This window comes from Lepidochelys kempii, chromosome 2 (assembly GCF_965140285.1).
Source record: "Lepidochelys kempii isolate rLepKem1 chromosome 2, rLepKem1.hap1, whole genome shotgun sequence".
Lineage (NCBI taxonomy): Eukaryota > Metazoa > Chordata > Testudines > Cheloniidae > Lepidochelys > Lepidochelys kempii.
In genome coordinates, this window is record NC_136381.1 from 60,258,606 (window position 1) to 60,281,338 (window position 22,733).

Here is a 22,733-nt window from a genome sequence, read left to right on the forward strand (position 1 = left end):
TCTGGAGCCAGCCAGGGCAAGGGCAGGACGGGCTGTGAGGGGAGCTGATGAGTCCCAGGCCTGCATGCAGGATTCCCCCGGAGAAATGGCCTCAAGGGACCTGAAAGCAATATGCCTCAGCTGGGCTTTTCCTTCTCCCTTGATGATTCCCAGTTTGTAGAGTTTTGCTGGGAAACTTCCCCAGCCAGGCTGAGTTAGCCTCCAGCTCCCTAGGTGAGACCAGTCACCACATGGTCAGTTCTGAGCTGTTTGCTAGTTCGAGGCTGCTGCCTGCTGTGTGTGTGTCTGGATGCTGGGCTAGGAGACTACAGTTTGGATTTTAGTACAGTTCTGTAATCTGCACCTTGAGCCCTGCACCCCTTTGTGGTGAGGAGAAATCCTGGGATCGAAGCCACCTGATTCCTGTCTGAAGAGGATCCCTGCCAGCAGAGATCAGCCCCTCTGCAGTGACTGAGGAGTCCAGAGTCATCTCTGAACCTGAGGATCATTCATGGAGTTTGAGAGTGCACCATCTTTTAGCTAGTCAGTCAGGGAATATGTTTTGGGGACCCCGTACTCCCTGAACTGTGTCCTCAAACCAAGGAGTAATCATAGAATCATAGAATATCAGGGTTGGAAGGGACCCCTGAAGGTCATCTAGTCCAACCCCCTGCTCGAAGCAGGACCAATTCCCAGTTAAATCATCCCAGCCAGGGCTTTGTCAAGCCTGACCTTAAAAACTTCTAAGGAAGGAGATTCTACCACCTCCCTAGGTAACGCATTCCAGTGTTTCACCACCCTCTTAGTGAAAAAGTTTTTCCTAATATCCAATCTAAACCTCCCCCACTGCAACTTGAGACCATTACTCCTTGTTCTGTCATCTGCTACCATTGAGAACAGTCTAGAGCCATCCTCTTTGGAACCCCCTTTCAGGTAGTTGAAAGCAGCTATCAAATCCCCCCTCATTCTTCTCTTCTGCAGGCTAAACAATCCCAGCTCCCTCAGCATCTCCTCATAAGTCATGTGTTCTAGACCCCTAATCATTTTTGTTGCCCTTCGCTGTACTCTCTCCAATTTATCCACATCCTTCTTGTAGTGTGGGGCCCAAAACTGGACACAGTACTCCAGATGAGGCCTCACCAATGTCGAATAGAGGGGGACGATCAAGTCCCTCGATCTGCTCGCTATGCCCCTACTTATACATCCCAAAATGCCATTGGCCTTCTTGGCAACAAGGGCACACTGCTGACTCATATCCAGCTTCTCGTCCACTGTCACCCCTAGGTCCTTTTCCGCAGAACTGCTGCCTAGCCATTCGGTCCCTAGTTTGTAGCTGTGCATTGGGTTCTTCCGTCCTAAGTGCAGGACCCTGCACTTATCCTTATTGAACCTCATCAGATTTCTTTTGGCCCAATCCTCCAATTTGTCTAGGTCCTTCTGTATCCTATCCCTGCCCTCCAGCGTATCTACCACTCCTCCCAGTTTAGTATCATCCGCAAATTTGCTGAGAGTGCAATCCACAGCATCCTCCAGATCATTTATGAAGATATTGAACAAAACCGGCCCTAGGACCGACCCTTGGGGCACTCCACTTGATACCGGCTGCCAACTAGACATGGAGCCATTGATCACTACCCGTTGAGCCCGACAATCTAGCCAGCTTTCTACCCACCTTATAGTGCATTCATCCAGCCCATACTTCCTTAACTTGCTGACAAGAATACTGTGGGAGACCGTGTCAAAAGCTTTGCTAAAGTCAAGAAACAATACATCCACTGCTTTCCCTTCATTCACAGAACCAGTAATCTCATCATAAAAGGCGATTAGATTAGTCAGGCATGACCTTCCCTTGGTGAATCCATGCTGGCTGTTCCTGATCACCTTCCTCTCGTGCAAGTGCTTCAGGATTGATTCTTTGAGGACCTGCTCCATGATTTTTCCAGGGACTGAGGTGAGGCTGACTGGCCTGTAGTTCCCAGGATCCTCCTTCTTCCCTTTTTTAAAGATTGGCACTACATTAGCCTTTTTCCAGTCATCCGGGACTTCCCCGGTTCGCCACGAGTTTTCAAAGATAATGGCCAGTGGCTCTGCAATCACAGCCGCCAATTCCTTCAGCACTCTCAGATGCAACTCGTCCGGCCCCATGGACTTGAGCACGTCCAGCTTTTCTAAATAGTCCCTAACCACCTCTATCTCCACAGAGGGCTGGCCATCTCTTCCCCATTTTGTGATGCCCAGCGCAGCAGTCTGGGAGTAATGGTTTGGGGATTTTATAACCTGCTGCATATTAAACCTGTGGAGGAATTTACCACCACCTCTCACTTGTGAGTCCTTTGAGCTGTGCTGAACCCAGTCAGCCACACTGCTAAACCACTGCAGAGATGAATCTTGTAGTCATAGGCCATCAAGGGCCCCCGCAAAGTACGCGTACCAACAGGACAGTAACCTTACATTTGCTACATTGAGTCACGTGACTGAGGAAAGTCACAGTTATTAGCAGCGTGGGCACAGGTGAACCTAAAAATAGTGTTTTACCCTGTTATATTTGTCTCCTGTTTAATATAATTATTGTGTTGAATATATTGTATGTGTTTGTGTTATTTCTTAGAAGTCTCCAACTATCTGGCAAGTAAGTGAGGATTACCCTGTGGTTAGAATTTTCCTCCCAAGCTGCCCTGGTGACCCTGCCAGGAAGGAGCAAGGTGGGTGGAGGCACCGCCAAATAAATTCAAAGGAAAAAATAAAGAAGATACACCCTGCTGAGTGGGTGGCAGGATCGAGAAGAACCCAGACCTGTCCATCAAAACCTGTGAGCAGATTGGCATTAAAGAAGGTAACCGGGTGGAGAGGGGGCACTACAGGAGGAAAAAGCCTGGTCAGCGCAAAAGCAGCCATGTTACACTCAGAGCTCTGCTATTCACATGCTGACACTTGCAAAAAAGTGTAGACACTATACTAAGTAGCCTAACAATTTACTTCAGTTCAGGGAGACAATGTCTGTCAAAGAATGGGACCTGGAGACAGCAGGAAAGACAAACTGGGAGTGAACAGGGTAGGGACAAGGAAGGACGGAGGCCAAGGAGGCCTCTGTGTTGCTCGGAGCAGGGGAGCTGGGACGGAGACACCTGTGGTACCATCAAGTCAATTCCAGGAAGGACCCTTTCTGACAGGTGACCCCAAGTACAAAACCTGCAGCCTAGCCCAGTGGCCATGACTGTAGGTGGGAGGAAAATGGATTCATCACTTTCATTTCCACCTTGTTCTTTATATTCCCAGAACTGCACCTGCATTTCCACACACAACTATTTTTTTGCCAATGTGTGCTTTTGGCAAATGTGTAAGTGAGAAATAGGCAACTGTGTAAGTTTTAATCATAGTGTTTGCTATAAAACTTATTGAATGGTGAAGGCAGAGGTGTGAAAGAGGCAAATGTTTCAGAGTCTGGCCTCATGGTCAGAACAAGAGTCAGCACATGGAGCAAGCAACTTAATTAAATTCAGTTTCACTGCCAAGAAATGGTATCCATATTCAGCAAAACATCAGTACAAAAAGAGACACGATCATTAGAAAATTCTGTCCATTTCACTCTCTGGCCACAGAGCTTAGGTCAAAGTGTTCAGCTAAAGGGTGAACTTTAGAGACTTTAAATATATCTTTTCTCTGACCTTTCATAATATGACATGACAATTTTGAAGCAAGTATCTGAAAAAATAAACCAACAAAATTATAGCACTATTCCATTAAGGAAGATGAAACTGTCCCGTTGCTTATTTTTTTAAGCAGGAAAATTCACAGAATTATTTGAACAGGTCCAGTTTGGGCACAATGCTTTTATGAAGGAAAAACAAAAAAGAGTTTGTCCAGGATTTAAGAAAATAAAAATAAAGCATTTGAAAGCTTTTGGAGACCTGTGGGACTTCCAGTCTGACCCATCAGTCAGTATCTCACACACATTTTCCCTAAAGACACTCTCCAAAACCCAATGCCCTTAGAATCCTATCCTGCAAACACCCACATGAGTATATATAGAATCAGAGCCATTGTATATAGAAACATCACATCAAATGGTTGACAGTGTACTAGCTATATTATTATTAATGGATCATTTTTGTTTTGTACCTTGACTGTGTCTTACAGTATCTAACAGAAATGAAGTGACACTATAATAGCTGATGGATGTATTAGTCATGTAGTAGTTTGTGTAATAATATTAATTAGATCTGACACAGAGATTGAAATGTTAAAGCCAAAATTCAGATTTGAGTGCTTAAAGTTTATCAGTTAAATCCATGTTTAGTCACCCACAAAAGTGAACTGATTTTCAGAGGTGTCAAGCATTTGGAGCTCTTGTTGGTTTAAGCAGGTACTCAGGTTTGAAAAAGTTGGTCTTAGAACACTGATGGTGCTACATAAATAATATTCCTTTCAGTTCACACAGGTGCACACCGCTATTCTCAGTGCAGTATCAGAACCTAAGAATAATTCTTATTTTAGGCCCCAATCTTGCTCAGTGCTGACCCAATCCAGCAAAGGGTTTAAGCATTATGTTAAAGTACTGAACACTGAGCACATGAGTAGTTGGGACTATTAACATGCTTAAAATTAGGTTCATGTTTAAGTGTTTTTCAGAACTGAGCCTCATGAGAAAATAGTGGAAAAGAATACCAAAGTATTTGCAATCAAATTCAGTTATATAGCATTGGAAATAGTCATATTTAATGTACATCAAAGAGTTCAACTTTTAAATCTAGTGTGTGTGTGTGTGTGTGTGTGTGTTCTCAATAAACCAGCAGAGCAAACAGGAGAAAAAATATTTGAAGTAATAAACCTCTATAAAACAATTTATTGGGTATTTGTTTTCACAGTAAGAAATAAAGGGCAAAAAATGCCTTTTGCAGTTGGATGACTTTCTTTCCCTTTGTTACATTTGAATTGGGTTGACTCACAATCATTTTTTGAAGAAAAAAAATGTTTTTATGTCAGCATGCAAGACAGAGTTGAGTGAGTACAAAGACTTGCATGAAAAACAAAATAAGCACAAGCCCTGCTTTTTCCAGGTTCTGAAAAGGTAACTGCCATACTACATGGTGTTAACTGTCCAGTTCATGTGCCCCATTTTGTACCAGTACATTTCTTCTTATATTTTATTTTTTAGTTTCTAGATTAATTCTAGCTCACTGACTTTTTTTTAAAGTTTGCCATGAGAAATATTTTTGCAGAATTTTGCTATCTTGGGGGGGGGGGGGTGAAGAGAATCCTGTCTCACTGCAAAATTGCATAAGCAAAAGCCAAGCATTTCACCTTGTTACCTTTCTTATATGAAATGTATATAAAAGCAGTGTGAATGAGAATTTCCAGCTGAGATCACAAACTGGGAAAGATCATAAAGCGTATTTAAAATAAATTTAGTTTTAGTTTGGATACAACAGCAGAAAACTGGAATGGTGGGAAGATCACGTTATTGCTTAAAATACATCAATTTATTTGTCATTAGTATTTATTATTTGCTTAGCACCAGTGTGTTTTATGTTGTACAATAGATAAAATAAAGTCCATCTGTCCCCAAAAAGTTTATAGTCCCACAAACAGTTACTACTGGGAATAGTACTTACTACTGTGAGTAGCCCTACTGAAGTCCCACTAGTCTTATATTGACTATTCTCAGTTACAGGTCCTATCACCTGAAGTAAATGTTTGCAAGACTGAGCCCCAACAGATAGACAAAATATGGGATGCATTGGGAAATTCAGAGATTGGGATAACTTAGTAACTTTCTTGTTTGTTTTCTGCCAATTGGATATTAGGTAAAATTCTACAGCAAAGAGAAAGAGAGAGACCAGTAATCTTTAGATATCTCACTTTACAATATGCCCTTTCCAGTTCTGACATACAACAGACTTGACAGACTAAACAGAGTACTTCACATTTGACTCTTAGAAAATTCATTAGGGATGAAAACCTAAAACATTAATAATAATAGTTTATTACTACTTGTCAGAAATTTAGCTTGTCATGTTCTTGATTGTAAAACAGCAATGTAAATGTATAATTTATCCTATCCCTTTAAGGGTCCAACAAAAACATAACGAGGTAGTTTTTTAGATTGTGTAAGTTGTATTCAATGGAGCTATGACAATTTATACCAGCTGAGGCCAATATTTTCAAAGTACAGGTATGGGCATTACTTTAGGCAAGTCCAAACCAAAAAGCTAAATTGTGGGTTCCAAGTTGTGGATATTGAAAAGAACTCCTTTAGCTCTCCTCTCAGTTTCCACTCTTTGCCAAAAGACCCTTCTTCCCTAAGGTTGGTTGATTTGTCCCACAACAGGTCATTCTTATTAGGGGAGGAGGAATTAAAACAAACTTGTCAAATACAAATAAGGCTCCAGAGAAATTTCTGCTAAAGACCAGTTTAAATGCCAAAAGATTCATATTACTGCACTGGAAGACATCCTTAGCATTAAATTCGGCATTAGCAGATTTAGCCACTCTTGAGTAGGGGGAAATCCAACTGTGACACTATCATGGAAAAAATGGTTCAATTTCTGGGAAGTCTTTGATTAATATAGTTATTGTTCTCTTCCCCCGCCCCCTAAGTTTTTACATGGTATGTATAAGTGTTTTTGAGGTTATTTAAGTGGAAATAAATCAGCGTGTATATTTTGAATAGATTATTTTAAAGTTACTGTATATTTTTTATTCTCTCTTATTAGTCTGTCTTAGGTATTATGGTAGGGTGGTCAGGTGCCCGGTTTTCGACCGGAAAGTCAGGTTGAAAAGGGGACCTGAGAGTGTCCGGTCAAATCTACTGACCGGAGACTCAAAAGTGCAGTTACTGAGGGGGGGAGGTGGTGAGGTGCTGGGTCATCACTCCAGCACTCCAGCCCCTACTCAGCCAGGGTCGCCTCCTACCTGTGTTGGGTGGCTGCAGCTTCCAGCCCTGGCTCCGCAGGCAAGTTCCTCCTGACCCAGGCAGTCGGGGGAGAGGCGGAGGAGGAGTCGTAGGAGAGGAAAGCAGTGAGAGAATGGGGGAAGGGAAGAAGAGGAGTGGACTGGGTGGGGCCTCGGGAGAAGAGGCAGGGCCTCTGGGGAAGGGGCAGGGCAGGGCTTTGGGCAGGAGAGACAGGATGGGGTGGTGCCTCGGGGAAAAGAGGCAGGGCAGGGGATGTTCTGGCACTCTGCTGGAGTTCTGGTTATTAAATAATACCAAGCTGGCAACCCTATACTATGGTGAAGGGGATCCTATAAGTACCTATGTGCCTTACATTATTTAATGTGCGTATTTGTCCTCAACACTCCTGGTAAGCATTATCACCATATTTTACCAATAAAGAACTGCGTCACAGTGAGTAACTTACCAAAAGGAAGTCTTTGGGGGAGCATGGAATTGAACCTAGGTCTTGAGTCCCAGACAAATGCCCTACCACTGGACCAACCTTTCTTTCTTCAGGATATCTATGTTTTAATTGTAAGTGTAACTCATTTAAACTATGTTTGGAAAAAACACACAAAAAAGTACCCATTCACATTCCTAGCTATTGTTGTAAATCATAGTCTTTAAAATGCAGTTAGACACAAAGACAAGGTGATGAATGACAAGCAGGGCTCTAAATGAGATATGGGTATATGAAATACACAGTTACATCTACATCTAAAATAATCAATATGCAAGGATGTAAAATGCTGTAGCCTTTGTTTGATAAACAGATTGAACTATTTTCCTTCCCTGTCTCTTCCCTCCTTCATTATATTCAATTTTAAAAAATGCTGGCCACGGAAACCTGTCCTCCTCACCCCCTGCTACAATTTTTGCCAAGGTGGAAAAATTAAAAGTGATAGTCATGGTTTTCGATTCAATAAGAAAAAAAATAGAAAGTGAATTTATTACAAAGCTTGCTGATAGCTCCATGTGAAGCAGAGCATAATTTGGAAAATTAACAGGCGCCTCAAGCCAACCCACAAAATTCTCCTATTCCTTTGGCTATACATCCCTGTTCCTATCTATCTTACACAGGTGTTGTGAGGCTTAAAATCAGTTCATGTCTGTGAATTGCTCTGACATCACTGGATGTAAGGTACTGTAAGGGCTAAATATTATTTAGATTATTAGTATTTGTTAAGTGGTTGTATGATCACAAACTGCAAAGGTGGGAGGGGTAGCTCAGTGGTTTGACCATTGGCCCACTAAACCCAGGGTTGTGAGTTCAGTCCTTGAGGGAGCCATTTAGGGATTGGGCAAAAAAAAAATTGGGGATTGGTCCTGCTTTGAGATGATCTCCTGAAGTCCCTTCCAACTCTGATATTCTATGATATGCTAATTCTTAGCAATAGAGCCCTTCTTTCCTTAGCCAAAACAACAACTAAATTGGCTTACTTACTTTTCACTTTGGGGAAGGGATTCATTACATCTTATCTGCATTTAAGGGAGATAACAAAATAGAATTCCTGTATGTGAGCAACACTTATTACTTCATAATATACCAATATGAAGCTTAATTAAGTAAGTTTCTAAACTTCACCAGTAGGAGGCAGTTATTTACTTTTTAGTTTAGTTTCTGTTTTGTTCGCTTGAGAAATACTGTAGTAATTTACTTGGGCATACTCTACTCTCAGTCTTTACACAGGGCCACTTTGGACTTCAAATAGTTTTAGCTCTAACTATATTTTCTACAACCTTTATAACATTCTCCTGCATTCCAAAATAAGAACTTTGTTTCAAATTTTATCAGATTTAACATTTCATCTTTAAAAAAAAATTAATCTGATACTTTAAACAAGTACTTCTTTCACTTTTAATGGTTTCCTAGCACTCAATATCAAATGGCCTAAATTGTACTGAGAGATATTAAATGCAAATTTCATAACTAAATTTAGAATTAGATTAATTTATTGTCCTCAATAAAGCAAAAAATACCAAGCTAGTGAAACAGCTATTTAACCTTCCTTAATAGCAGAGGAGTTGTATACAATGCTTTGGATCCATGTGTGGAACTTCCACTGCTCTCAGTCGTAACTATGTTGCCATTAAGACTTGCATGGTTCCAAGTGTACAGGAAAAAAAATAGTTTCAAGGTAGTATCTCCTGCCCCAATGAAGGAATCAACATTACCACAGAATTCGTCATTCAGGTATTATTTTTCATGTATACCCTTCAGCTTTATATAAAGTCTTATTTCAACAGATTGTTTTGGCAGGTTGGCACATCAGTAAATGAAGATACTTACAGGTCCTTTTATTTGAGATGCACTCTCAAATTCATCAGCATCCTCCATCAGTGTTTCCACCCCAGGCACTGAAGCTGTTCCAAAGAGGTAGAAAAGTAGTAATGTCACATTCATCTAATTAATTAGAGTATAATGAATCTCATAGAAAATGTAAAATCTGTAAATTAACTGCCAGGATGGTAAATGTGACTACAGAACAAGTGTTGGGTTTAAGTTATACTTTGTGTAGATTTTAATGCATGTCTAGGTTTGAGCTCAGTTACTGTGTGTGAATAATGGCTTGGTAGAATGTGGGAGAGTATTTCTAAATGGATTAGGGTGACAAAGAACTAAATATAGCTGCCAAGATGTCTGCAGCTTATTATTTTTACTATTAGTTTAACTATTAAAACAAAATCCTGCTTGTCCTTTAGTCTGTATAGTAGCACAGTTAAGCAGCTTTAATTTAATCAAACCAATTTAGACTCCCACTGGAGTGCTGTTAAAAGAGAACATCCTTGGAAAACAGAAATGCTAGCAGTCTTAGAGGTATTCAGATAATATTCAGAAACCTCAAAGTATAAGAATTGTTTTCCATTAACATTAAGAGACAAGTGTCATTAGAAATTAAATTATACGCTGAATTCTGCATGGACTTATATCCCACATACACCTCTGCTTCATTAATTTCAGCCCTGAATTTGGCCATAACAGTCTCAGATGAAATAGTACGTACATGTTTAAAACTAAGCACATCTACCCTACTTATGCTAATAATTAACACCCCTCATTTAAATACTTCTTCCAATACATCAGAATGCCAACCTGAAAATTTTTAATAGATCTACAGTTTACAGGAAAAGAGTTTATAGAACATTCATTATAGCCTTTTTAAACACTCCTAGTTAGAAATCATTTGTTGGTTAATTACATGGAGCAGAAAATAGAAAACAATAATGTATAGGAAAAGGGGATTGTAATTTTCACAACAAAGAATTGTTTGTATAATAAATAGACAGCTAAAGTTGATTAAACTCACTAATTACACTATATCACACAACATAATCTTTACCCCTACACAATAAACCTATAAATACCGCATACGTACTGTGTATAGCAACATTTATACTATTTTTCTTCTTTTCAGAGTGTTTCAGTTAAAATTGCCAAAGGAAACAAATTCCCTCCTATACCTTGGACATTTATGCAGCTAAGCGCCATATCATGAAGAATCTCATTTTACATTATACTTGTATCAACTGCAGCAATATTTTAGCACTAGATGCTTCCCATAACAATTCATGCTCTTTATTTCTTTTACCTTAGCAATTTGTTCTCTAGTACAACTTTTGTATTTGATTCCCCATGAAAGCATGCACTGACTGTAAAGATATGTTTCAATTCAAGATGATATTTTTCATTACAGTTTTCACATTTAGGGCCTGTTCTCCCTGGTTTCATGGGGACTTCTTGCAGAGTAAGGTGCACTTCTTTACATGAGGGGGCCAGGATCACACCCTTATTAGTTGTTAAGTGAATGCTTTAATTGCTGCAGCAAGTATTCCTCAGAATTCAAGCTGAAAAATCGCAAGCTGGGGGGGAGGGGAGAAGGGAATATTGCTTCCCCAACAGCAGATAGCATTGTGACAGCAATGGGACTCCTGTGGTCCTGCTGCAGAGCAGACGAGGAATGCTTTGCAGAGTGTCTTCACCACCATGGACCCCAGCTGGAGACATGCCAAGAAAAGAGCAGAGGCTGGGGTAGTGAATCCATGACAGACCTGTGGAGGATCTGCTTCTCCCCACCCCTAACCTCCATGGAAATTCCTGTAACATAACCTAGGGACACTCAGGCTGTTTGCTGTGAGCAGTATTTGGTACTGAGCTATTAAATTCCTCTCCTTGTCATTTTTAGTGAAGATATATGGTTCCATGCAAAGATAAGAGTTGATTTATAACATTATTACAAAAGTCTTGTATTCTAAAATCTTAATACTGAGGGTCTAATTTTATTAACATTAGATTAGATCATCCATGAATCCATTTAATTCAACAGGGTTACGCTAATGTAAAACCCACATAGTAGAAATCAAAATTAGGCCCTGAATTCTCAGTGAACCTAGTTTAGTGCCTAATGCTGCAGCTTTTACTCACATAAGCAATCCTGTCACAAATCATCACATTGACTTCAGTTGGCTGAATTGCATGATCCTGCATGATCATGAGTATGGGTTGCTAGACCAGATATTTAGCGAATTCATTCTATACCCAATACATTCTAAAATGTACAAGAGAAGTATTCCAGATCTAATAAGTTAACATCATGCCCACTATCTAAGTAGCAGATCACTAGCCAAAAACAGAGGCATGCACTTTAATTTTGCTAAGCATCAGCACTGTGCTCCTGTATTCTGAATCAATGGTTAGCATCAGCATTTCTCAGTATATAACTCTTCTCTCAGCAGGGAGTACAGCATGATTAGCAGTGATAACTAAGAACAGAAAATAAACTCAAATTACATTGGACAAGCCTGATTTAAAAAAAAAAAAAACCCTAGCAGAAAGGTTTATCTTATGATGCATTCTCATAGGATGTAACTAAAAATTGGAAATGTATTCAAATAGCTCTGCTTAGTATTGTAGGAGTTTTCCAACAGTATTTAAAAGATTTTCTACTGTTTGGAGATGATTATCACCACATATGCAACACCAACTGCAGGGAAATATAAGATATGGAGAAATCAGGTTGTACTGTAAATATAGTAAAGATTGATCGGCTGGGCAGCTATGAGTTTCATGCCTATTTCTGGATTGTGCCTACTTATGAAAGAGTCATTTTTCAATCAAAATATATTGCTAGTCAACACTTTAAGAAAAAAACATTTTAAGAAGAGAATATTTTGCCCAGGGAATGCCATATGAGGCAGAACATTTCTCAGAGAAGCCCTTGTTAAAATTTTGGCAGTACATGACTGCTGCCATCTCTCCTCTTCCCTGGAGGCTATATTTTTTGTCTATCTGGGTTGTGGGTTGTTACTGTGCAGCTCCTTGTGCACAAGAGGCAGATGTGTGTGGGGTAAGGTGGGGGTCCCTGCCCCACTTGCCTGCCAATTACTGAGGAAACCTGCTCCCTCCTTTCTTTTAAGTATCTTTGGAGAGGAAGCACAGGATTTGGGGATGTCCTCAATTCCTCCAAATGCCCATCAGATGCAGGAGTCTCCATCCCATAGCAAAAAGAAAAGGAGGACTTGTGGCACCTTAGAGACTAACCAATTTATTTGAGCATGAGCTTTCGTGAGCTACAGCTACAGCTACAGCTCACTTCATCGGAGCTCACGAAAGCTCATGCTCAAATAAATTGGTTAGTCTCTAAGGTGCCACAAGTACTCCTTTTCTTTTTGCGAATACAGACTAACACGGCTGTTACTCTGAAACATCCCATAGCAGGAGTGTTTTGTCATAGAGTCATAGACTTTAAGGCCAGAAGGGACCAACATGATCATCTAGTCTAACCTCCTGCACGTTGCAAGCCACAGAACCTCATCCACCCTCTCCTATAATGGACCCATAACCACTGACTGAGTTACTAAAGTCCATGTTGCCCACCTTCTGCTGCTAGCACCATGCATGGCCCTGAAGGGGGCAACTCAGAGTAGCCCCACCTGGCACACATCGCAAAATGTTCAATAAAAGAAATCAACTTTGGGGAAAGGCAATATTATCTACAGTAGATTTCAGTTGAGTAAGACATATGCTAATATTTATGGGTCCAATGGAGATATCCTTCTGTGACAGCATGGCAGAGTGCATTATTGGTTTGGGACAATGGTGTTTGGGCAGGGAGGAAGAGAACTAACCTCCAAACAAAAGCGCAATTTTCTATTTAGTGACACATACTCAGTTACAAACGCTGACACTCACTGTTCGCAAAATGAGGGTGAGGAATGAGGCAACAATTGAAGACTATCCAAATACCAGCAGAAGATTTAGGTTGCTATTGTCTCCAGTTATACAGGAGGGCAGACATTCAGTGAAATAAGTAAAAGTAGATTTGTTACAGTCCACAGTAGTTCTGTTTTGTTTTGCTTTTATTACCAGGCTCAAAAATGGCTTAACTGGTGGGTGACTGATAAAATCCAAAAAGATCCACATCAAAGTTGTTTACATCTAGACATTTTGTACCCAAAACTGTTCCAATCTGAGGGGCTACCTCCTTCCCCATGACATAACTGCTGTAGCTGAGATCAGGCTAGACCCCCCCCATTGGTATGAAAGTGAGAAGCCTGCTGGCAGACCATTCACAAAAAGGCCCATTTCCACTTTTCCCCATCCTGGCCCAAAATAGCCCAAACTTGTCCCAGGCACACCACAAAGCCCATATGTTGGTGTGGGAATTAGAGGAGGGCTCAGACAGTTGGAGGCAGGATTTCTCTTGGGAGAAAAATGTAGGTTGCCTGCTCACTGCTGATTAGTATGATCTCAATGCACAACCCTAATCATAGAAGTACTACTGCTCTTTTGAGCTATTGCATAACTCATTTTTATTGTCAAGGATGATCAGTGCTGGACAAGCATTTTTTGGTGTGGAGTTTAAATCTAAATGTATTTAATTATTTTTTTACTACAATATATTATTTGACCCCACTATTTCTTCATTATTATGTTTTGCTGTGAAGGGCAGCAGCACATACATTGTATAACTTACCATTGGAATCTGATGCCGCTTGCTCAGTCGTCTGAGACACTAGTGAGACATCCTCTGCCGTTTCTGCCAAGTTACCTCCTTGCAGTCTAAATGAGGAAAAACATGTATGTAAACATTATGTAATATAGATTTCTGAATTGTCCTTTCTGAATTGACCTGTAGATATGAGACTGGGGTACTTTATTTCTGGCCATATCCAACCACTTAACATTCCAAATATTAAAGGACAATATTAGCTAGAAAATAGATATTCATGATTCAAACATGCAAACTTTCATTATCCACATTATAGCCTTCTCTGCCCCCTGCTTGAGGTCTTACACCTCTGTGCCCTGACACCTCTGTGCAAGGAAAACCTGTTCAGACTGGCTAGCAACAAGATTTAGTCCTCCAAAGCCTAGAATGGCCAGGAGGAGACACTGACCAATCGGGAGCTAGCTGGCCAAGTTAAGAAGGCTTGCCTGGTTCGTCTCAGGGGGCAGTTCTGAGTGAACGTGGGAAAGAAGAGGAGCTCCTCAGTGCTAGCCCAGAACCCAGGGGCAAGGTCAGAGCCTTGCCTTCAGGCACCACCACTAAGTGCTTTCCTTTGAGTTTTGTTTGTTTATTTAAAGGCACAGAAAGCTAAATTAAGAATTTATTATTTTGTTACTTGACTGTTTTGAGGATGATGCTAAACTGATGGCACAGCCCACCCTGCTTCAAGCTTCAAGAACTTGTGGACTAAAGCAGGGAGTGCCTGCGGTGCCATGGATGGCCCTGAAGGGGACACTACAGAGTAGCACCATCTAGCACACATCCCAAAATGTTCAGTAAAAGAAACTGACCCTGGGGAAAGATTCAACTGAAATCTCCCGTACATAATCTTGTAAGACTTGTGCTAATATTTATGGGTCCAATGGAGATATCCTCCAGTTGGGGATATTGCCTTCAAATGTCTTGATATGCTACTAAGTGCTTAATGTGAATTTGGGTTTTTTTTATAACCCATTTAAACCAATCAGAAGCATCTCTCTATATGTATTAGAGAGACAAGGTGGGTGAGAGCTTGAAAGTTTGTCTCTTTCACCAACAGAAATTGATCCAGTAAAAGATATTACCTCATCCACTTTGTCTCTCTAATATCCTGGGACAGACATGGTTACAACACCACTGCATATTTTCAGTTATACTTTTACAGAAGAGAAAATGTGTGTAAAAGCACCTTCTTTTTTCAGTTCCCTATGCTTTCCTCTTTGCGTCTACAGACTGCAATCAGTGTCTCAGCAGCACTTTTTAGGAATAAGTGCCCTTTTTCCTTATGTTTCTAATCAAGTGCTTAGATGAGTCCCACTTGCCCTCTTCAGGCTCCTCTGAACCCCGAGTCTTGTTTTCATCCTTGGGTAATGATTTGCAGCACTTAATCGCATATAAATGTCAATTATCTATAGTTAATCTTAAATGGAGTGATGTTTATTAGAACATGGAGAATATTAAAAAACAAATTTAAATTGAATGCATTTAGCAGAGTCTAGGAACGACAACGTTCTAGCTCACTGGAACAAAACCTTGAGGTTACAAGCACAGAATCATATCTAATTAAACTCTACAAGAATGTCCCTCTCTCTCTCAGTGCTCACTCCCTCACTCTGTCATTGTCTCACTCTGACCTGGTTAATCCAAGCCATGCTGCTCTTTTTCTTACTGGCTGGTTTTCATTTCCAATCTCAAAGTAATCTGAGGTCATACAGCTATTCACCCTCTCCCCAACACCAGTTTGGCGACTTTGTTTCTCCTCTTGTAACATTTGGGTTGTAAGTTATCTTCTCTTTGTCTATTGTTTTCTAGAAGATAGCATCTTTAGCCATTATTTTAATGATTTTGCCCTTATCACCTTTGTGATAGTTTTTGTTCATCTCATAATGCCCAATACAAATCCATGAAAACTTTCATTTGAAGTTGCTCCAGACGGTAAGAACATAACATTTAGAAATATCATTAGGGCTATTTAATGGCTTCAGTGGTCTCCAAAACAGAAGCTCCATAAGTATCCCGGGTTCTGCTTCAGCTATTCTGAACTCAAGTGTTTTCCATTTGGAGATAGGTGCATTTTCAGAAGTGACTTTGGTACTTAGGAGCCTAAGTTCCAATAACTTTCAATGAGATGAAGGCTCCTAAATCAGTTAGGCTGAGCAGAGCAAAGATCTGGGCCCCTAGTTCTAGGGCTATAGTAACTTCCATTTCCTGAAGCAGTTGCTTTTCCAATAGGGCAAGGAGAAGCAACATGAGAACAGGGATAAGGATTGATCAAAGACAAGTTTGATTGGTCTTCACATCACCAACCAAATAGCTCTGCTCCTCCTGCCTGAACAGTAGATGAGTTGTCCGCTTCACCCCCTTACACAATGAACTGATTTTGTTCACGAATAGGCCACTTGAGTATTGTCCTATGCTATCTCTTAGGACATATGCCCCATAGAAAGGTACACAAGGTCTCTGCTCAGGACTGAACATTCAGAGAACCATTCCATAGGAGTTTTTGTATGGAAAAATATTGTTTGTCATAATCTGGATTCCATTCCAGCATGCAACAATGTATTTATTTAAATATATCTGACATGTTGACATATATTAAAATGGATTTTCGTTTTGTAAAGTTAAATAAATATACATTAGATTTACCAAACTCTTCTTAAAAGGCTAAAAATCACACAGCTCCTACATAACTTCACTTATTGAGTGCTAGGATTAAACAGATTCTTTTACTGTGTGCCTTTTCCTCTACAGAATGCAATTATTTTGTTGCTACACCAAAAATATTGTCTTTTAAGTGCTAAAATATTTTTCCTTTGTCCTGAGGTCTCCTAAAAAGTTTTTCAAAGTTTTTATTGCCTTCATTTTCGATTTTTAGTGGTTTTGGTAAACACAGACATCATCCTTATACAATATGTTTTAAATTTTATTGTATATCTCAAACTACTGAATCAAACTACACAGTACCTCAGATCACAGATGAACTCTGTCTCAGTTCCTCCAAGAAGGCATTTCTATCTAATCTACTCTATTTCTTTGCATTTCTAAGTGTTGCTCCCATAGTATTTAGATGCCACACACTAAATTATGAGTAGCATCACATTTGAAAAAAGGATCAGACTTGCTACTCCTTTCTTGGTTTATGCTGCTTTCCTGTTGATTTATTCTTGCTGAACGTCTTCTAAGGGGAGCTATGTTGCATCATGCTGCAGCCACTATTAGCATGGGAAGCACTGCACAAAGACCTCTGTTAATTCTTTAGGATCTGATACTGCAAAGGGATTGGCATGCGTAGACCCTTGATTTTGCATGCAATTCCACTGACTCTGATTCCACACAGGACTCAAGGTAAAAACTCTTCAGTATAGGGGTCTTAAGCCCTGATTCTCTTTGCCCTTCATCTTGCATAGTCTTTTACACCAGTGCAAAGGGGATATAAAATAGTACCAGTCTGATTTGGTAGCATTTTACAATCGCTCTGCACTGGTGTAAATGATGACATGGGTGCAGGGCAATGGAGAATCAGGCCCCTTGTCTGCAAAGCATCCAGAAAGTGAGGAACCCCTAACTAGTAAATACTTCTGAAAATTGTGCTTATCTGACAGTGTGTCCTTTTAAATCTAATTCAGGTAACAAGACCTTTCTGAAATAGCTGGCTGCCCTCTGGTGTTACACGTTATTTTCTTTAATGTGGGTCAATACTTGATTCCTAATATCCAATATTTTTCCACATCCACACTGTCTGTACAGTGATCTCCTACAGTAGAGGTGATTGGTATAGTTTTGTGAAATCAGCTGCATTTGGGTCTCCGAGAGAGACAAATGTAGATACTTCTACTGTATCTAGGCACGCAATGCCATTTCCTTGGGCCCAGTTGTTGCCTCTGCTAAAGCATGTGGTGGCGGAGGCATTCTTTAAGCACCTTACTCAAACCTTTATCTATCCAGAACCAGAGGATACCAACCTGGTGCTACCATCCCCCTGCCTCTCCTGGGACCAAGCAGAGGAAGGGTTCTGGAAGTTGGCCAGGAGGCAAAAGGGAGTGGGAGTCCCTATTCTCTATGGCAACACCCCCTGGCCAGCCTGGAGATTTCTGTGCAGAAATTACAGTGTTATTGCTATTCTAAACTGCTGTGCTAAGCTTAACTTCTGTGGAACCCCTATGTGGTTGCAGCTGCAGATGATGTAAACCAAGGCAGGATTTGGGCCATAAAATGTATTGAGAAGTTGTAAAAAATTCTGAACTGCAGCATATACAGCAATTTGTATAAATATACAAGAATTATTACTTCTCAGATTATGTACAACTAAGGGCACAGTCCTGCAGTACTTACACAAGCAAAAGTCCCAGGGATTCCAGGATCAAGGTTTGCCTGAATAAGGACTATGAGATCAGGCCTGATAGAGTTGCATAAGATACATGAGCATGTACGTGAATCAGTGCAATACTGGCCCCTTGCACATTTAGAAAATAAGGCGATATAAAACCAGAAGTAACAATGTTAGCTACATTCCCTCATTGAAACACTTCTATCAAAATCCCCCATGTCCACATCAGAGGAAGGAAAGACCAATTCAAAAATTAAATCCAAGGTTGTAATTAGAGAACCTTTTTATCGAGCACTTTGAAAAACTTCTTTTCATACTCCTAAAAATAAAATAAATAATCTATAAGCACAGTATTATTTGAAAAATGGCAGTGATTAATGTAAGCAATAAGAAACATTAGTTTCCTTTTAAAATCCAATTACAAAAATATTTCTTTTGACTTCCTATCTTCTGAAAGGGTGATACACTCTATAAATGTTTCTGACACTTACACAGTATATAATATTGCTGAAATACTGAAAATATATTTGCATATAGATGCCCTCTTAGCTACAGTGCTAATTATTCTCTCAGCAGTGACTGACGCACTAAAATTGTAAGTGACTACTTCAAGCAAGACAATCTTTTTTTAAATCTTATCATATAAAGTGTACCCTGAAAAGTGAAAAATTAACCATCACAATCATGGAGGTGACACATAACTGCACACTATAGCCCTGCTTCAGCAAAGCACTTAAATCAATGAAATTATTTGCATGTTTAAAGTTAAGCACATGCTTAAATGCTTTACTGAATTGAAGCCTCTGAATTTAGGGTCAAATTCTTTAAGATACAGACTGCAACAGGAGCATTCATATTATCAAAACAGAATGCAGTTGGATATTAAACTGACCAGGTGCAATTGCCTGAGATGCAGCCTCTGCTTAAATGTGTACTGCTAAACTAAAATAAAAATCTGAGTTATTGCTTGAATTATGTTGCAAACCCTCCTACAGATGAGGCTGTTGGGAGTATTCCGCACAGAAATTAGTTTTGGCTAATACAATACAAAATTATTGTTTCTATTCTCAAGGGCAATTCCTGTGTGGCAGGAACATCCCAAAATGCATTGTTCTGTGATATCACAACTACCAAAAGTCACACGGCAACTCCTGCGATTATAGATGTCAGAGATTGAAAAGACCTCATAGAATTATTGACTTCATCTCCTTTCAAGTACAAGAGGCAGTCCCCTAAGAAGCATCAGATATTAAACTGCTACGCTGGTTCCATTGTTACAAACCAAAAGGAAAACAAGACAGACTAATGGGGAATTAATATTTCATCTTTCCATTCTCAAGATGGCAAGATGCAGTAGGGGGATTTCACAGAGATTAAATTATGTTTTGTTTTCCCATTAGTTAATGGCCTAGATAGTGGAGGCATTATGAATATGCATTTGGGATAACTCACTCTTAAATTTAGATATACAGTTCCCGTTTCCTACTGGCCCAGCTGAAGGAGGGTGAGATAAGAGAAAACATCTCTTGATAATGGAACATCCAATTGCCAACAAGAATCAAACTTCCCTTGTCACTGGGCTACGCTAAAATGGGGGTTTCTAATATCTTCCAATCCAGGGGTCCTCAAACTTTTTCAGTGTAAACATCTTACTAGAGAGATTGACTCATGGATCACCTGGAAAACCCCCCACCCTCCATTCTGTTGGCCAGTGCACAAATGGCATTCCAGGGACAGCTTCATCAAGCCTCTCAATATAAAAGTTACAAGAAAACATTTAATGCATTATGAAATGTGTTTTACTGTTATGTAGCAGCTGGAAAGAAAGAGAAAAGCCACCACCATATGACTAGTTAGCTCTCCATTGACCACCATTCTGACAGCCATCACATGAGTCACCAGTTTGAGAATTGTTGTTCCAATCTAATTTCCAGTTCTGACATAGTGTTGGGAAAGTGTTTTATATGTGGGGTGAACTTTGACTTCTTCCTTTTTTGTCAGACAAATTCAGAAGGCTGTTTGTATTTTGCAGAGGGATTTAGTTTCCCCATTTTTCATATTAGCTTTAAGGCCTGACTTCACAGAGAACTTGATCTGGCGTTCTGGAGTCTATACTTCTGAGATGTTTCCTTGCTATCGGTTTTTACAGGGAAGGAGCATAGTCTAGTTGACTGAGTATGAGACTGCTATTCAGGAATTTCTGAGTATTAATTCTTGTTCTGTCATGCATGCCTAAAGTTAAATATCTAAATCCGTATTTAGGTACCAAACTACATGGCGTCGTTTTCACAGTTGTTCAGCTCCCACAAGCACCTTGCCCAGCTATATAATAAGGCTTATGTATGTCGCAAGGATGTTGTGAGGACTAATTATGCTTTCAAAGTACAATACATGTATGAACTATAGCACTCTATAATGAACATAAGAATCTCGATACTGGGTCAGACCAAAGCATCATCTAGCTCTGTATCCTGTCTTCCAACAGTGGCCAATGCCAGGTTCCCCAGAGAGAATGAACAGAGCAGGTAATCATCAAGTGATCCATCCCGTCACCCATTCCTACCTTCTGGCAAACAAAGGCAAAGGACACCACCCCTACCCATCCTGGCTAATAGGCATTGATGGACTTATCCTCCAAGAACTTATCTAGTTCTTTTTTGAACCCTGTTATAGTCTTGGCCTTCAGAACATCCTCTGGCAAGGAGTTTCACAGGTTGACTGTGCATTGCGTGAAAAAATACTTAATTGTGTTTGTTTTAAACCTGCTGCCTATTCATTTCATTTGGTCACCCCTAGTTCTTGTGTTATGAGAAGGAGTAACTAACACTTCCTTATTTACTTTCTTCACACCAGTCATGATTTTATAGACCTTAATTATATCTCCCCTTAGTCATCTCTTTTCCAAGCTCAAAAGTCCCAGTGTTATTAATCTCTCCTCATACAGCAGACATTCCATACCCCTGCTCATTTTTGTTGCCCTTTTCTGAACCTTCTCCAATTCCAATATATCTTTTTTGAGATGGGGCGACCATATCTGCACGCAGTCTTCAAGATGTGGGCGTACCATGGATTTATATAGAGGCAATATGATATTTTCTGTTTTATTATCTATCGCTTTCTTAATGATTCCCAACATTCTGTTCTCTTTTTTTGACTGCCGTTGCACACTGAGTGGATGTTTTCAGAGAACTATCCACAATGACGCCAAGATCTCAAGATCTAATAATGGTTGCACACTATTATTATATTACTGGTCTATCACACTTCTTCCTATCAGGGAAGTGTTTACAAATTAGAGATTCTGAATACAGTCATTTTGATAATTTGTGTTTTAAAATATCTATATTTTAGTGTAAATTTCATGTCTCAAATCCCTCAATTTCTTTGTTATGAAGGTTTTTTATGGCTCTGACAGAGAAGCTTTGTTATTGTGAGTGAGAGGCAACTGATTACTGCCTAGAACACTGAAAAGACTTTATCGTTGTACTGTACATAAACTAATTTAATGTTCAGTTAAGATATGGTAAATTATTGTGCAAGCCCATATTTATTACAACGATTTTAAATCCCTATGAGACCTTTGAATAAAAGACATTATAAAAATCAGTAATAAAAGTTAGATTTTTCAAAAAGACCTATTCTGTAACGTAATCCTTGCTTCTGCAAGAGCAAGATTGTTCATTACAGTACAACCTTCCCTTTTTTCAAATCCTTCCTTTACATCTAATGTTCTTCTGCAGATCCTTTCAGTGATCGCTCCATGAGACCTATTTTGCTTTAAGGTTGAACAGTCAGCCAGTGTATCATTTGTTTCGAAAGTGCTGTCAGCTTTAATTAGATGACAAACTTCTTGAAGCAGATCTTTTCTAAGTGTGGATACAGCAACGACCATGCTGTCAGCAGCACACAATAACTAATCAATTATCATTTTAATAAATACATGTTGTAGGGCTTCAGCGTACCAGGATGAAAGTCCAAGAACGAGATTTTCGAAGTAATGTCGGGACTTACACACACCTTCTGACATGCTGCTTTGAACACCTCAGTCTTGATTATAAACAGTAGCTTCCTTTTTTGTGCTTGCAACTTCTGAGGACAGGTTAGGTAAATTTTGATGTTTAGTGCTTGATACTTGAGTGTGCCCCAAAATATGGTACTCAGAGACAGCTTCTTGAGCACCTCCTTGCAGCTGGGTGAGATACTGTAATCTTTTGCCCATTCCTAGCACTCCGTAGGTTGTTGACCTAATCACCTCGGTTGTCAGAGGCCTTGGCCCTCCAGCTGGCTCACATAGTCAAAACGAACCCCTTACCAGGTATTAGAGTCTAATAAATTAAACAGTATTTGTCCTCACTAGGATCTACAACCCTGACTCTGGGCCCTTTCAATTCAGCCCTTTCTTCAGGCTCCCAAATAAGCCCTGTCCCCTCTTGAGGTTTATGCCACTTTACCTGTGGCCCGTGGGGGAAGCATAAAAACGGCCATACTGGGTCAGATCAATGGTACA

At 40.0% G+C, this 22,733-nt stretch overlaps 1 protein-coding gene across 8 annotated transcripts in view; it reads right to left on the bottom strand.

Moving 5' to 3' along the window:
- C2H8orf34 (chromosome 2 C8orf34 homolog) overlaps nt 1-22,733 on the bottom strand; it is a 366,689-nt gene that overhangs the window by 160,583 nt on the left and 183,373 nt on the right. For all 8 annotated transcript variants that reach the window (XR_012157171.2, XM_073330917.2, XM_073330918.2 and 5 more), the window contains exons 9-10: nt 13,888-13,973; nt 9,204-9,277 (exon numbers count right to left, since the gene is read on the bottom strand). Coding sequence is in view for 7 of the 8 variants with exons in the window: in XM_073330917.2 (XP_073187018.1) it covers nt 9,204-9,277; nt 13,888-13,973 (160 nt within the window). In the remaining variant the exon portion in view is untranslated. The remainder of the gene's footprint in view (nt 1-9,203; nt 9,278-13,887; nt 13,974-22,733) is intronic.